At 37.8% G+C, this 14,263-nt stretch overlaps 2 protein-coding genes across 4 annotated transcripts; both read right to left on the reverse strand.

Moving 5' to 3' along the window:
* Positions 1 to 1,613: 1,613 nt before the first annotated feature.
* On the reverse strand, positions 1,614 to 7,494 carry LOC106700185 (B-cell receptor CD22-like). Of its 3 annotated transcripts, XM_023325806.1 has the most exons (8): positions 7,330 to 7,494; positions 7,060 to 7,143; positions 6,589 to 6,945; positions 5,809 to 6,111; positions 5,477 to 5,734; positions 5,188 to 5,263; positions 3,969 to 4,008; positions 1,614 to 3,878 (listed from the first exon to the last, which is right to left on the reverse strand). In XM_023325806.1, exons 2-8 carry the CDS (start codon positions 7,130 to 7,132, stop codon positions 3,681 to 3,683), a joined length of 1,305 nt encoding a protein of 434 aa, XP_023181574.1. In that variant the 5' UTR covers positions 7,133 to 7,143; positions 7,330 to 7,494; the 3' UTR covers positions 1,614 to 3,680. The 3 variants fall into 3 exon arrangements, with proteins under 3 accessions (XP_023181574.1, XP_023181576.1, XP_023181575.1); XM_023325808.1 differs by lacking the exon at positions 6,589 to 6,945; XM_023325807.1 differs by lacking the exon at positions 1,614 to 3,878 and having other exon boundaries at positions 4,001 to 4,048.
* Positions 7,495 to 8,077: 583 nt separating this feature from the next.
* LOC111606134 (B-cell receptor CD22-like) lies at positions 8,078 to 13,745 on the reverse strand. The gene is made up of 10 exons (XM_023325804.1): positions 13,633 to 13,745; positions 13,346 to 13,434; positions 12,911 to 13,261; positions 11,400 to 11,699; positions 11,066 to 11,323; positions 10,549 to 10,848; positions 10,215 to 10,472; positions 8,881 to 8,959; positions 8,761 to 8,791; positions 8,078 to 8,597 (listed from the first exon to the last, which is right to left on the reverse strand). Exons 2-10 carry the CDS (start codon positions 13,386 to 13,388, stop codon positions 8,577 to 8,579), a joined length of 1,641 nt encoding a protein of 546 aa, XP_023181572.1. The 5' UTR covers positions 13,389 to 13,434; positions 13,633 to 13,745; the 3' UTR covers positions 8,078 to 8,576.
* Between the last annotated feature and the right edge of the window lie 518 nt (positions 13,746 to 14,263).

Consider the following 14,263-nt stretch of genomic DNA (forward strand, 5'->3'; position numbering starts at 1 on the left):
ATGTGCTAAGCTAATTGTGAGTTATCAGATGTAGTAATCTGTAGCTTTGTATTAGCTTACACTTCCATCATTTGAACAACACGCAAGTCTATGAGCTATGAAGACACTTATTTTGATATTCTGCAAATTAACTGGACTTCCACTAAGTCAGAGCCTCAACAGTATGAAGAGAAGGCATTCTGCATGATAAACTGTAGAAATGTGAAATACAGTCACAGACATCAAAGTGACATTAAGACTGAAATACTAGAGGCTGCTGATGACACTAAAATAAACCTGAATGATACAAATAGAACCTCGTACATTTGCTTTTGTTAAAGGAAAGTTTTATTTGTACATGACAAAAATGTGAAGGCAGAAGGAGTCATAACTCTGCACCAGCAGCATTGCTGCTCAAACAGGAAAGTTAAAGACAGAGTTTAGATTAATACACATTAAAAGCATATCTTAACTGTGAAGCTACATTGCAAGTCCACTGTAGCACTGAGTGGACTTCGGTGTTGTAACGAGAAGGGAAGGTGGAAAACGACCACAACGTTCAGCAAAGACACCTGTAAAAACAAACTATAGATGATCATAAAGTGGAGCAAAATCTGTCAGCAGAGAAAGTTCATAACCAGCAAACTGCAGTTCAGCTGCATCATGTTACTTATGGATCATTTAAGCAATATCAGCACCAAACGTTTTAGACTAAAATAATTTGTGTGATGTCTCCATATGAAAGAAAGAAAACAAACAAACATCTCACCTGGAAGAAAGAAGACACTCAGTAACATGTAGCTTTGCTTGAAAATAAGAGTATATAGATCTTTTTAGCAGACTATGCTGAACAGATTTTAAGCTGGAAAAGTTAAATAAAGTTTAATTTTCTTACCAAATTATTTGACTTCCAATATAAAATCTTGTGGTGACTCAGGTAAATTTTAGTCAGACAGCAGGAGCTCAAGCAAGCTTCTCTATTTAAAAGCGACTATTGTGGTCATCCTTCCTGTGAAAGAGGATGTCAGGGCAACTTCTATTCTAACTCTCAATTGTTGCTTTCTTTTATCAAGATAATCACACAAAATGTTATTTTTTCCACCTTTTTTTCTATCTACCGTCTGCTCAAAGGATGCCTGAAACTTTTCAGAGAATAGCACATCCTGTGAGATGATAAGCTGATGACTTGTGCAGTGTTTTTGTCAAAAGGTATAGACACTGAGCAAATATTTAGTACAGAATTAAAGCTAGAGCAAATTTTACTTTGTAAGAAATGCACCTGTTATACAGAATCCTTGTTTGCTACCAATTGTTGGATGATTTCCATGCATAGAATGACTTAAATAAGACTTTGTGCAAATTGCAGATAATATCTAACTATGCATGACATTGTGTGGCCATGTTGAGCTTAGACTTACATCTTTATGCTAAGTTCTCAGTGTTCTCCTATTGCGCTGTGCAAAAAAGGAAGTTGCTATTTTCCTATTTCATCACCATGACTCAATCCTGCAAAGACGAAGTTAAACAAAAGTGTCATGACGATGTACAAACATCAGGTTTATTATTCAATAATACAAATAGAGATGATTTTTTTTAAAAATCCTTTTTGAAGAACCTAAAATTGTGGTCAACGTGATGAAGAGACTTCAAACAAGAAAACTGAAGGGTGGTCGTCACAAAGAGGATCTAACAAAACCAGACAACCAACTTCCCTTTTTGGCTTCTTTTTCACAAATTTTCACAACGTTTTGTCTGCAACATGACTTTACATCTGACCACTTCTCTCAGACAGACAAGTGACAAACTTACAGGAGCATGCAAATAATATCTAAACCGTCAAGCTTTTACGAAACAGGCTTGTACCACTTTAAACTCCTATAAGTCTTAAAACTTTCCAGGTTTCAGGCTTGACTGAATACCTGCCATCTAAGTGAACTCATATTCCCTCTGACAGTTCATGAAGAAAGAGCTAAATTTAATTGTTTGCAGTGAAACGTCACCAACAAAATAATCTGGAGAAAAATTGATAAAAGATGATAATTCAGAGTAGATTTAAAGGTACAGGTAAAGAACATTATGTCAAGTCATAATTTTAATTTGTTTAAACTCTTTTCTTGAGAAGAAACAAAAGGGGGCAACAATCAAAATTCCTGAGTACTTCATTAACATTTTTTGTATTCCAAATACCAAGAAAGTGACAGAGAATAACTTAAAAAAATACAGAAACACACAGCCATGTCCTAGAACTTTGTTTCAACATAAATAATGGGTGAAACATAAAAAAATATAATTATGAGAACATAGAACTCTAACAGTTTTTGGAGAGCATGTATTTACATTACAGAAATAGAAATGTAACATGGATTACCAGATTTACAATATGAAAACAGTACTGTCTTTAATATGATGCTCTAGTGGTAACGCTCAAGTTTAAGCCTTGAAACTAAGAAATTATACATCTTAAATGATTGTTAGCTTTAATACATAAAAAGGTGCTGCTAAAATTTAAGAAGAACCTTTTACACAAATCATTTTGCAGAACAAACCAGTATCAGCCACTGTGTGATGAGCAAAGAGCAATCAACTGATAAACTTATGACATGAAGGAGAGAATCCAGCAGATGGAGGCAGACACACAACAAGTAAAAACCTTCTTTGTTTCTATTAGGTTTGTTTGAGGCGATGGGGCCTTCTCCAATATTTCTTATATAATAAAGATACAGATACTTTTTATGGCCCACTTGTTCTTCTGCAGAGCTCCAGGCCTCTGAGTAACATGAACAAACTAAGAATTTTGGAGTGTGGGGGAAATGTGTTTCTATTTTAATAAAAATAAGAATCTTAACTTGGATAATTTTCAATTTTAATCAGTGGTTTACTGAGTGAGGAAACAACAAAATTCCTTCTGAGATTTGAACACCTGAAAAAATTATAACGACACAGTGGTGAAACAGTCTGTAAGTCTAGCCAATAGGATTTACTGTAAGATTTACAATGCTGAAATGGTGAAACCTGCAAAATAAGTAACAAATAAATAAATCTGAATTAACTGACTTCAATGAAGTTCTTTAATAGAAACAACAGCTACGTCTCCCCTCTTTTTCTCTTAAATTTCATAACCTACTTACAACATTTATCCTCTATCTAAGATCTTAGACAGGATCTATACCAGCGGCAGTTTCACATGAGGAAGTACCTTTTGTTAAAAAAAACAATTGGAGGGAATAATCTCCTCCCACGCTGCACACAGGATTTGGCAGCAGCCTGTCATGAGCAAAGCTCTGGCTAGTTCCAGTTAGCTGCACGCATCATTCTGTTACCACGGAAATGCTGATCTCTTTGATGTACAATGTGGAAATAAGTCCGAGTCACAACAATGGAGGATTATGTCGAATTTCCGCTTTCAAAAATTGAGAAACGTTTACCGAATGCGTATCAGAGGGATTATCATGCTCTTTCTGTCACGACGCTGCACTCTGCCTGTAGGGCAAACCACACATGACTTTTGGTTAAGTATAAGACATGATAGAATGTAGTTGCATGTTTTCTCCCTCCCTCAAAAACAAAGGCCACTACAGCTAAAAAAAAATCCTTAAAAGAAAGATAGCAGCCGCGAATCCTCACACTACCACCCCCATGTTTGATTGTTGGTACCATGGCCAGGTGTAACATGACACACACTTTCCAAAGTGTGTATCTCATCAATCTACAGAGTATTTTCTGTTTCCTGTGTCCGGCGCTTTGACCTGTGCGTACACCGTCTCCAGCTGTCCGCTTTCCTGCACTGAGTCAGAAGGAGCTTCGGGTGTCCTCTTAAAGAAGTTTATATCCACATATTGGAGTTCTTCTTCTGGTTTATTGGCTCCTTTTTCAGCATGAACCTCTTCACCAGTTTGACTCTGTGGGGGAAAAAAAAAAAGTATTGTTCATTTTGATTCTGTCACAAACCTTCAAATGAAAACTCAGTGGAGTGTTGAATTTTTCCCAACCTGAGTCTTTTGTGGAGTTGAACGTTTGGACTTAAAGCACCTGCAAGACGTTACAGAGCGGTCAGAATATTTCTGCTGTGCTTCAGAGGACAACACAAAGACAGAGATTTAGAGTCCAGGCTGGTCTCAAATGGGCCTTAAAAGATGGACTTCATAAAAATAAGATCAGATTAAAATCCAGGTGAAGGAGTCTGTTGACAACACTAAAAGGCGACTGATTTACACAGCAAGAAGTGTAAATACAATAAATAGTACAATACATTTGTATCTCTCTCTCTCTGTGTAGTTTCTGTGTAAATGGATGAAAGCTTGTGCTGATGAGTGACAAATTGAAGTCACTCAAATCAGTTTCCTCAAGTAAAACATAACATTTTTGGCATAAAAGAAGTAAAATGTAATTCTTCAGAAATATCTGAAAAACCGACTGGCCAAGAGTTGTGCAAAAATGTGAGGTTGTCATGCATACTGTCAGGATCCTGGGACAATTTAGGTTTAGGCATCTCCTGGATTTGCATTTTGATTACTTATTTTTGTTTGTTTTATTGTTTGATTAGTTACTAGTCTTATGTTCTTGTTAGCCCTGCTGTATTTTATATCAATTTTCCCGAGCTGTTTATTTACGTATTTCTTTGGTTATTCTTTTGTACTATTCTTTATTGCTACTAGAGAAATAATAACTATTTCGACAAAAAATACTACAAACCAAGATCCTGATTTTTTTATTTTTTTTATTACCTTTCCTGCTCCTCTGATGCCTTCTGCCTCTCCCTCAGCCTGCCTGCCTGGCCTCCACTCACAGCTGCACCCTGTTTCCAATCAATCCCTCTTCCTTTCCAGTAATCAGTTTCCCTGATATTTAAGCTCCTCATTTTCTGTCACCAATTGCTGGATGCTGACATGTTCCTGTGCTGTTTTATGTTAAATCTATTTATGTTGAGGTTTTTTTTCCTCTTTGAAAACTTCAAACTTATTGGCTCTCTGTGCTTGGGTCCTTCAACAAACCATGACAGTTACATATTATAAAACGACTCAAGAACTATGTTCAGTTGCAATACCTAAACAAATCGGATCAAGCATCAACCTAATCAAATCTTTGCAGAGCTGTATTGCTCCAAATGTTGCCTCAGCTGAAAACTGTACATATTTGTATTATTTTAGCTAGCAGATCATCTCAACCATCACATGCATCTAAGAAAAACATTAATTTTATGGTACTCACCAAACAGAGATCAGAAGGGAGATGAGCACAGGGAAAACGATCAAAGCAAGAAGTGGACATAAAAACTTTAAATTCCCTGTCCCCAGAAGAAAAAACAATTGTCACTTGAAAAGCATGTGTTGAATAACTTACCATTGTAGTTAAAAATATAGCTATTTTATATACTATATAACTTAATGAAATGAAATTAACATGAAAGATTCAATCCTATGGACTCAGCAAAAAAAAAAAAAAAAAAAAATTGCAAAAGCACATGACGTATAGTTTTGAATACCATTTATCAAACCACCTTTAATCGAAAGGAGGATCACAGATGAATTGGTTTGACCAAGGTCATTTGAAGCCACGCAGTGAAACTCTCCTTCCTCAGAGGCATTGAAGCTGTAAACCTGCCCTACAGACACGTTAGTGGCTCCATCTTTGCTGTTCCTGAACCAGGTGAAGCTGGGTGGAGGTTTGGCTCTGCTGGAGCAGCTCAGCTCCACCCTGCTACCTGCTGACACCAAACCTGATGGACTGATGGATGCTGAGGTGTTTCTAGGAGCATCTGAGGAAAATGAGACACATGAACTTTATTGATCAGAAACAGCTGAACCATGACCTGCTGACAGGATCACTTACATGAAACACTGAGAGTCACTTCTGTCTCTGCTGTCTTGTTTCCTCCAATCACAGGATATCTGGCAGAACAGCTGATGTTGTATCCATCATGTGTGTCTGACAGAGTGATGGTCTCCTGGATTTTAGTTGTAAAGGGTCCATCTGTGTTTTTCTCTGTTTGATTGAGAGAGTCTTGTTGGAGATTCCAGGTGAGTTCAGGAGGTGATTGTGGACAGGGAGTGAAAGCTGAGCAGGTTACAGTGACAGACTGATGCTCCTTCAGGTCACCAGCAGAGATATTGACGCTGGGACTCCAAGGATAATCTATAAATTCACATTGATGTAGATTTTCAACAACAAACACATTAAAATAGTTCATTATTTCAAACAATATATACATATTCAAGCAATTCATTTAAAACTTTGCATTTGAATTTGTGAAAATGTCATTGAATTTGGTCTGAAATTACTGGAAGCAGAAGTAACTTGGGAGTAAGATATACAAGATATGACAAACAAAACATTTTGAAACATTTTTCCTTTTATCAATATAAAAAACAAGCACTAAGAACCCCTTCTTATGCTAATCAAATTGGTGTTGTAATTTTTTCTAATTGATCTCCCTTTAATTTGTACACAGATGACTTTGTCATTTATACACAGGACACAGATGGAATTCAAATTTTCCATTGAAAGCCCTTTACAACATAACCTTTACAACTAAAATGCCTTGAATGCAAAGCAGTACCTAATTCAGTGTCGACTAAGAACTTTATGAGATATTCAAAATAACACTCTTACCTCTGACGTTTACCGAAAGAGGATCAGCACACGCTGTTGCCTTGAGGTTACCGTTGTAAAGTCTTAAGAAGTACAAGCCCTGAACATTTGTGTTTACATCAGAAAACAGGGTGGTGCAGTTGTATTGATTCAAGTCTCCAGTAATTTCTAGTGGGTATTTATTAACTCCTTGTTCGGTCTCGTAGATATTCTTGTCACTTTTAATCCACACTCCAAAAACATTTCCATGTATATTAAATCCACTTAGTGCTTTAAAGCTACATGGGACATGCAGACAAGATCCATTGAGTGCCTCATTCTGGTTTGGTGTGGTGATTGAGAAACTTGGGTTTACATTATTACAAACTGCCAAGACACCTGCAAAAACAAACTAATGGTGAACATAACATGGAGCATAATCTTCCCGGAGAGAAACTTTACTAACCACTAATCAAAGTGAATGATAAAAAAGCAAACAAACAAACAGCTCACCTGGAAGAAAGATGACACTCAGTAACATGCTGGCTGTCACTATATTCTCAGACAAAGCTGCAATCAGTCTCATCGTTCTTCAGACTGGAAACATGAATCAAAAGTCTTGATAAATCATTGTCTCCTTATGTCAACATTTTATAACACTTAATGTATTGTTATACTTTGAGAGAACTTTCATAAAGTATTAAACAGATGCATTTTTTTAACATTTAAATGTCCTTCAGAGTGAAAAGTGACAAAAGGTTAAACTTAGAAAGACTTTCTTACCGAATAAATCTTCACTCAGTCAGCGTTTTGTTTAAAAGCTTCTGACGTGTGGAGGCAAGCTGCAGCAGTAAGCCTTCATTCTTGTGTAAAAGAGGATGTCAGCTTGTATTGTCCATTTGTCCTGCCAAACAATGTTTGCTACTGTCTGAGAAGAGCGACTGAACATTCACCTGGGAAGCCTCTGTCACGGAACTGAATTATATTTTATCAACAAGTTTGACACTTTCGCCCCACGCAATTATATGGTTCCTTTCATTTACTTCTCAGTAACTAGTTACGAATTAAAATAAAGAAGAAAAAAAAGCAGAAGCAAAAACAGAAACGTAAATGAGATGTTGGAGTGGCTTCCTCTGGTTATATCAAATACTCTACTGTATTTTATATCTAAACATAGACACTCCGCTGGATCACAGAAGAAACAAAGAGCTGGTGATTCTGGATCACGATCTGATCAGATTTTGATTGCGTTTGATCCCGAGAATCTCCTGATCCAAGACTTTGTGGACTTGATAGACTCTATTAACTTTGTTTTAAGGCTGTCAGTGGTGCCGTCTGTTCTTAGACGTCAGCTAAGAACAACTTAGATGTCAGCCGGACTGGAAGACGCCAACGCAGTTTCTTGTTGTTAGAAATGACAAACCACGTTTTCAATCTTCTTGGTTTGACTAAATTCACCTGCTGAGACCAGCTGCAATAAGCAGTGCTTTGAAAACAAAGTCTGAAAGGGTGGAAGCTGTTGCTGTGCATGTGGTGAAGACATTTATTTGAAGCCTCGGTAGAGGAAGTCAACAATTCAATTCAGAAACACCTTATCTTAACAAAAGCACAATTAAACGTTACACAAACTCGCAATACACAAGTAACTTGAAAGAGTCGTTGCAGACTCTGTGAGCAGGAAACGTCTCCAGCAGCAATAAGAAACATCTGACTGACTGTTACTGGATGACAAAGACGGAGATGATATTTCACAGTAACATGTCCTGGATGACATAACCAGCTGTTGGCTCTTCTATCTGCTGTTTATTTTTGCAGTGATTTTTATGCAGTGAAAGCAACACTCAAAACATAGCAGATGTTTAAATTTCCTTACTTTGAACAAAAAAAATGATTCAAATATTTGCCTGCATGGCTGAATCTTTGAAAGAAAGCATTACAAGTAATGGAGGTACGTGATAGGGTAGGGAAGAAGAAATTCTCCACTGCAGAGTGAAGTTTACATCTTTATTTTCATGATGCCTGTGCCTCCGTCACTCTGCTTCGTTTGTGTCCTGTAGACAGGAAACAACAAAGAAACAAACAGCGTTGTTGCTACGCAGTTTTTTATACTGCAGTTAATACCTACATATCACACCGGGAGCAACTCAGACACGCAGGTGCAAGAAGCATGAATCATTTCAGGATTAACTTTATTTATGAGGTCAATTTTCTCACCTCCGCTGGTTTCTTGGAGAATCTAAGCCAGCTAAAATTAAAAATAAAAGGATGTTAGCGTTACTAAATATAAAACAGGTGCACAGCAAAAAAAAAATCTCATAGAAAATTGTCTCTCACCATTCAAAGATGATGACGGCACCACAGAGCATCACCAATCCCACGATCGTCATTGTGGAGTAGATGGAAACTCTAGACTCTTGATCAAAGAATAATGTTCAACAGAGCAAAGTTGAAATGTTATCAGGACTTTGCATGGTTTAAGAGCCTGAACTACAACTATCCGTGACATATATTTTCAACGTATTTATATATTTTTAAGAATAAACATCTTGGGCAGTGAGAAATGATAAAAATCTTTGTTGACAAGAAGATCAGGCCCCATATGCTCAAAGATCATCAGAGCTCCTATCAGCGCATAAGATTCCTGCCAAGGAGTCGCAGCCTTAGTGTAATTCGGTAATCTCTGAGCAAGGAGAAATCCTTGTCTTGACCCTGTTGCTAGGTGCGACACTATCTCTTGTGATTGGTTCTTCGACTTTTTCCTTAATGGCGGTTGGCATATGATTTAGTAAGGAGGACGGCTGAGTGCAGCCCTGCCTCTCAGAGTGGAGTCAACAGGCATGAAGCTGCAACTATACAGAAAAGGAAAACAGAAAGAAAAAGAAAGAAAAAAAAACATGCAAGGCCACTGACCGTAACACGAACAAACTGCATTGTTTTAAGAATCATAATATGGTCTGGTAGCTTTCACACGTAGCTCCTTCTGAACAGAATCAATAAGTTCTCGTTTTGAATTTGATTGATTGATACACAAAACAAAATCACGAAGAGTGCGTAATGACGATGAGACAATGCAAAATTAAATTAATTATTCTTCATTGCTGTATCAAAATGAAGTGCCTGCTGTTGGCAGTGCTCTGCCCATTTTATAAAGAATATCTCTCGTCTCTGTCAGTATTCCTGCCATTTTCCCTGCTCACAAAACTGGATTCATCGGACAGAATTTCATCCTGGCCAATCAGCAAACAGAAGGAGAAGTTGTGGTGATGACATCAGCTTTCTGGAAATGTAGTCAGCTTGTAGTTTTAGCAATGAATTACTTTTATCTTACTGAAGTAAAATTATAAGATGAACTTTACAGTTTCAGAAAGTCTAAGACACTTCATTGCTGGCAGCTGCTTTTAGTCTTTCAGAATACAAACCCAGATCAAATTATCAGTTTTTGTTTACGTTTGATTTTTAATTCAATTTAGTTATGAAGACATTTCATAACTAAGACTATTTGCAGCCATAAAGTCATATATTTTTATCATGATGCAAGAAGGAAGGCTTGGCTGGGTTGAAACTCCAGCCAGCTAACATGAATAATTCGCTGCATGAACTCTTTTGAAATTATTGTACAATGTCACACGTCTTTAAGCTTAAATTTCTGAATACCAGTTAGTAATTACCTTCAATATTAAGATGAATCACTGATGATGTCTGACTCCCCAGATTATTTGAAGCCACACAGTAATATTCTCCTTTCTCAGTAACGCTGAGGTTGTAAGCTGGCCCCACAGATACGTCAACTTCTCCATGTTTGCTCTTCCAGAACCAGGTGAAGCTGGGTGGAGGTTTGGCTCTGCTGAAGCAGCTCAGCTCCACCCTGCTACCTGCTGACACCAAACCTGATGGACTGATGGATGCAAAAGTGTTTCTAGGAGCATCTGAGGAAAATGAGACACACATGAACTTTATTGATCAGAAACAGCTGAACCATGACCTGCTGACAGGATCACTTACATGAAACACTGAGAGTCTCTTCTGTCTCTGCTGTCTTGATTCCTCCAATCACAGGATATTTGGCAGAACATCTGATGTTGTATCCATCATGTGTGTCTGACAGAGTGATGGTCTCCTGGATTTTAGTTGTAAAGGTTCCATCTGTGTTTTTCTCTGTTTGTCTGAGAGAGTCTTGTTGGAGATTCCAGGTGAGTTTAGGAGGTGAGTGTGGACAGGGAGTGAAAGCTGAGCAGGTTACAGTGACAGACTGATGCTCCTTCAGGTCAGAGGGAAGATCAATGCTGGGACTTCCAGGGGTTTCTGGGATTTCACATCAGACACAGTAGAAAGTAAAACATACTGTATGTTTTGTGTTTATAGTAACTACAGTGGTTTGAACAGAACTGTTTGTTAACTTTCCAACAAATTCTTTGAATTACTTTATGTTTTATTTAGCAGTAACAGGTATAATAATCTAAAAATAAAAATCATTTTAAAAAAACTAATAAAGAAGGACTAAAAATAGCCATTAAATTACCTTTAATCCTTAAATAGATATCTGGTGATCTCTGATTTCCCAGACCATTTGTAGCCACACAATAATACTCTCCTCCCTTGGTAACAGCAAAGCTGTAAACTGGCCCCACAGATACATTAGTGGTTCCATGTTCACACTTCCTGAACCAGGTGAATCTGGGTGGAGGTTTGGCTCTGCTGGAGCAGCTCAGCTCCACCCTTCTACCTGCTGACACCAAACCTGATGGACGGATGGATGCTGAGGTGTTTCTAGGAGCATCTGAGGAAAATGAGACACACATGAACTTTATTGATCAGAAACAGCTGAACCATGACCTGCTGACAGGATCACTTACATGAAACACTGAGAGTCACTTTTGTCTCTGCTGTCTTGTTTCCTCCAATCACAGGATATCTGGCAGAACAGCTGATGTTGTATCCATCATGTGTGTCTGACAGAGTGATGGTCTCCTGGATTTTAGTTGTAAAGGTTCCATCTGTGTTTTCCTCTGTTTGTCTGAGAGAGTCTTGTTGGAGATTCCAGGTGAGTTTAGGAGGTGAGTGTGGACAGGGAGTGAAAGCTGAGCAGGTTACAATGACAGACTGATGCTCCTTCAGGTCAGAGGGAAGATTAATGCTGGGACTCCAAGGAGAATCTGTAATTCCACATTTATGTACATTTTTAACAACAGAAAACTGTGAAATAATTAATAATTAATATCAAACATTGTGCATAGACTTTGTACATAGATTGTGCAATGTAGCATTTGAATCAGTGTTAATTACACTGCACTAATTTTGGCCTGAAAATATCAGGTGCACAAAAATAACTTTAGAACAAAAAATGCATTAAACCTTCCCATTTTAAAGTATCATACCTTTTTCGTGTCTGCTCTACAACCTGATCCAGAACCTAACATATTATAAAGTAGCCCTACACGTCCTATCATATATGCTAATGTCACTCTACTCTACCTGATACTGCTGTAAATCTTAAAACATATTAACAAGCAAATCGCAGAGAGTGCTGGCCTATGATCCGTTACACATCGACTGGCTCCCTGGTACAAAATATCTGGAATTGAAAGCTAGCTAAACTAGTGATGACGTTCTCCAACAAGCCTACTACAAGACTACAACTAAGACAAAAATTAAGCCTTCACACTTCATTCACACTGCATGCTTTAATGCTCAATTCCGATGTTTTGCCTGGCCGTTGACATTTCCAAAGATATGCAACTTGTACGTGGTCTCCTAATGTGAACTGCAAAAAATCAGAAAGCATCCTGCATGTGTATCTAAGCATACAATAGTGTCAGATATAGCGAGCATGCTCAGTGTTCATGGAAGTAAACATGTATGTGGGAGAGTGTGTTGTGATTGTTGTCCAACCGGAGTCAGCGCAACTTAATATGCATTGTCGTCCGCCACGGTTGCTCTTCTTCCTGCTTGGCATATCAGGATGCAGAATAATGACGTTTGTCGAGTATCAATAATGTTCAGGGCGGATGAATGTCACATAAGGGCAAGCCGTTTTTGGGTCATTTCAGGTTGCAGTGTGAAAGTAGTCTAAAAATCTATTAATTAAAGTCTGTGTTATGAATTCTTTTATGCCAGGCTTTTATGTTTATGCTTCATATTTACATGTTACCCATACATTTTTTAAAAAGCACTTTGGATTGTCTTGTGTATGAATTGCGTAAATAATACTGCCTTGCCCAACATGCCTGTGAAAGTAAAGGTTACAAAAGTGTTGGGGTTTTTTTTCTGGCACAATCATGACCAGGAACCTTGAATAAGAGAACTATGCAAAGCAGTACCTAATTTCAGGGTTGACTAAATACTTTATGACAGATAAGACACTCACCTCTCACAGTTACCCAGAGTGGATGAGCACAAGCTGTTGCCGTGCTTTGTTTGTTGTCAAGCCTTAAGAAGTACTTCCCCGCAAGATTTGTATTTACGTCAGAAAGCAGGGTGGAGCAGTTGAATTTGTCCAAGTCTCCGGTAATTTCTATTGGATATTTGTTAATTCCATGTGCGGTTGTGTAAATATCCTTGCCATGTTTAATCCACACTCCTTCACGTGCTCCTGTGGAATTAAATCCATTGTGTTCTATAAAGCGACATGGGACTTGAAAACAAGATCCACTCAATGCCTCGATTGGGGTTGGTAAAGTAAGTGAGACACCTGGTCTCTCACAAACAGCCAAAATACCTGTAAAGGTAAAATAATGGTGAACATAATATGCAGCATAATCTTCCTGCAAACCAAATGAAAGAAAGAGAACAAACGGCTCACTTGGAAGAAAGACGAGACTCAGTAACATTTCGAGCGTCGACATATTTCCAGACAGCGCTGCCGTGACACTCTAGATGTCCTTCATCACCCTGCAGACGGAATGAAAACATGATGAAAACAAGTCACTTAGAAACGTTCTTAAAAGAATAATTAGGTTTCTTTAAAACAATCTTTATGTAACACTTAAAAAAATGCACTGTTGCATTTTGAGAGAACCTCCATAAAGTCCACTAAGCAAAAACATGATTTTATCTCCAAAAAGTTCAACAGAGTAAACATTTTCTTACCAATTAAATCTAAATGCAAAGTAAAATTTTGTTTTAAATCAGGTGTTTATGAAGTCAGTCAGCAGATGAACAACCGTCTTCTGTCCAAAGGATTCTTGCGTGTGTCAGCTGCATTTAACATTCTTTATTGTGTCAAGAGATCATCTTGTCTGGGTGGACATGACCAAACAGATTTTGCAACTGTCTGATAAAAAACCCCCAACTGAATACTGAAATATGCAGAGCAGCTTTGAAAGTCTTGTCACGCAACTGAATTATATTCGTAAAATATGTTTTGTGTTTAGCAGCGCACTGGTAAGTGATTAGCGCATTGTACATCCCAGGAGCCTTTTGTCAAAAAACAAGCAAAGTTTCAAACATACTTCAAATCAAGGTCAGCGTGACGTCCTCTGGATACGTCGGCAACCGTTGTTGTACACAGAACATCTCACAGAACAGCAGAGATCCTCCATCATTCAGCGTTTATATTTGACATTCTCAGTTAGGATAACCAGACACACAGATTCAGAATGTCTTCAATTGGATCACAGAATAAAGAAATAGCTCAAGCACATAAAAACTGACGAAATTTTATTTTTATTTAACAATCCTATTTACTTGTTTTAGAGTGAACTTGTGGAATATGTTTAAA

The sequence above is a fragment of the Xiphophorus maculatus genome, chromosome 21 (genome assembly GCF_002775205.1).
Source record: "Xiphophorus maculatus strain JP 163 A chromosome 21, X_maculatus-5.0-male, whole genome shotgun sequence".
Lineage (NCBI taxonomy): Eukaryota > Metazoa > Chordata > Actinopteri > Cyprinodontiformes > Poeciliidae > Xiphophorus > Xiphophorus maculatus.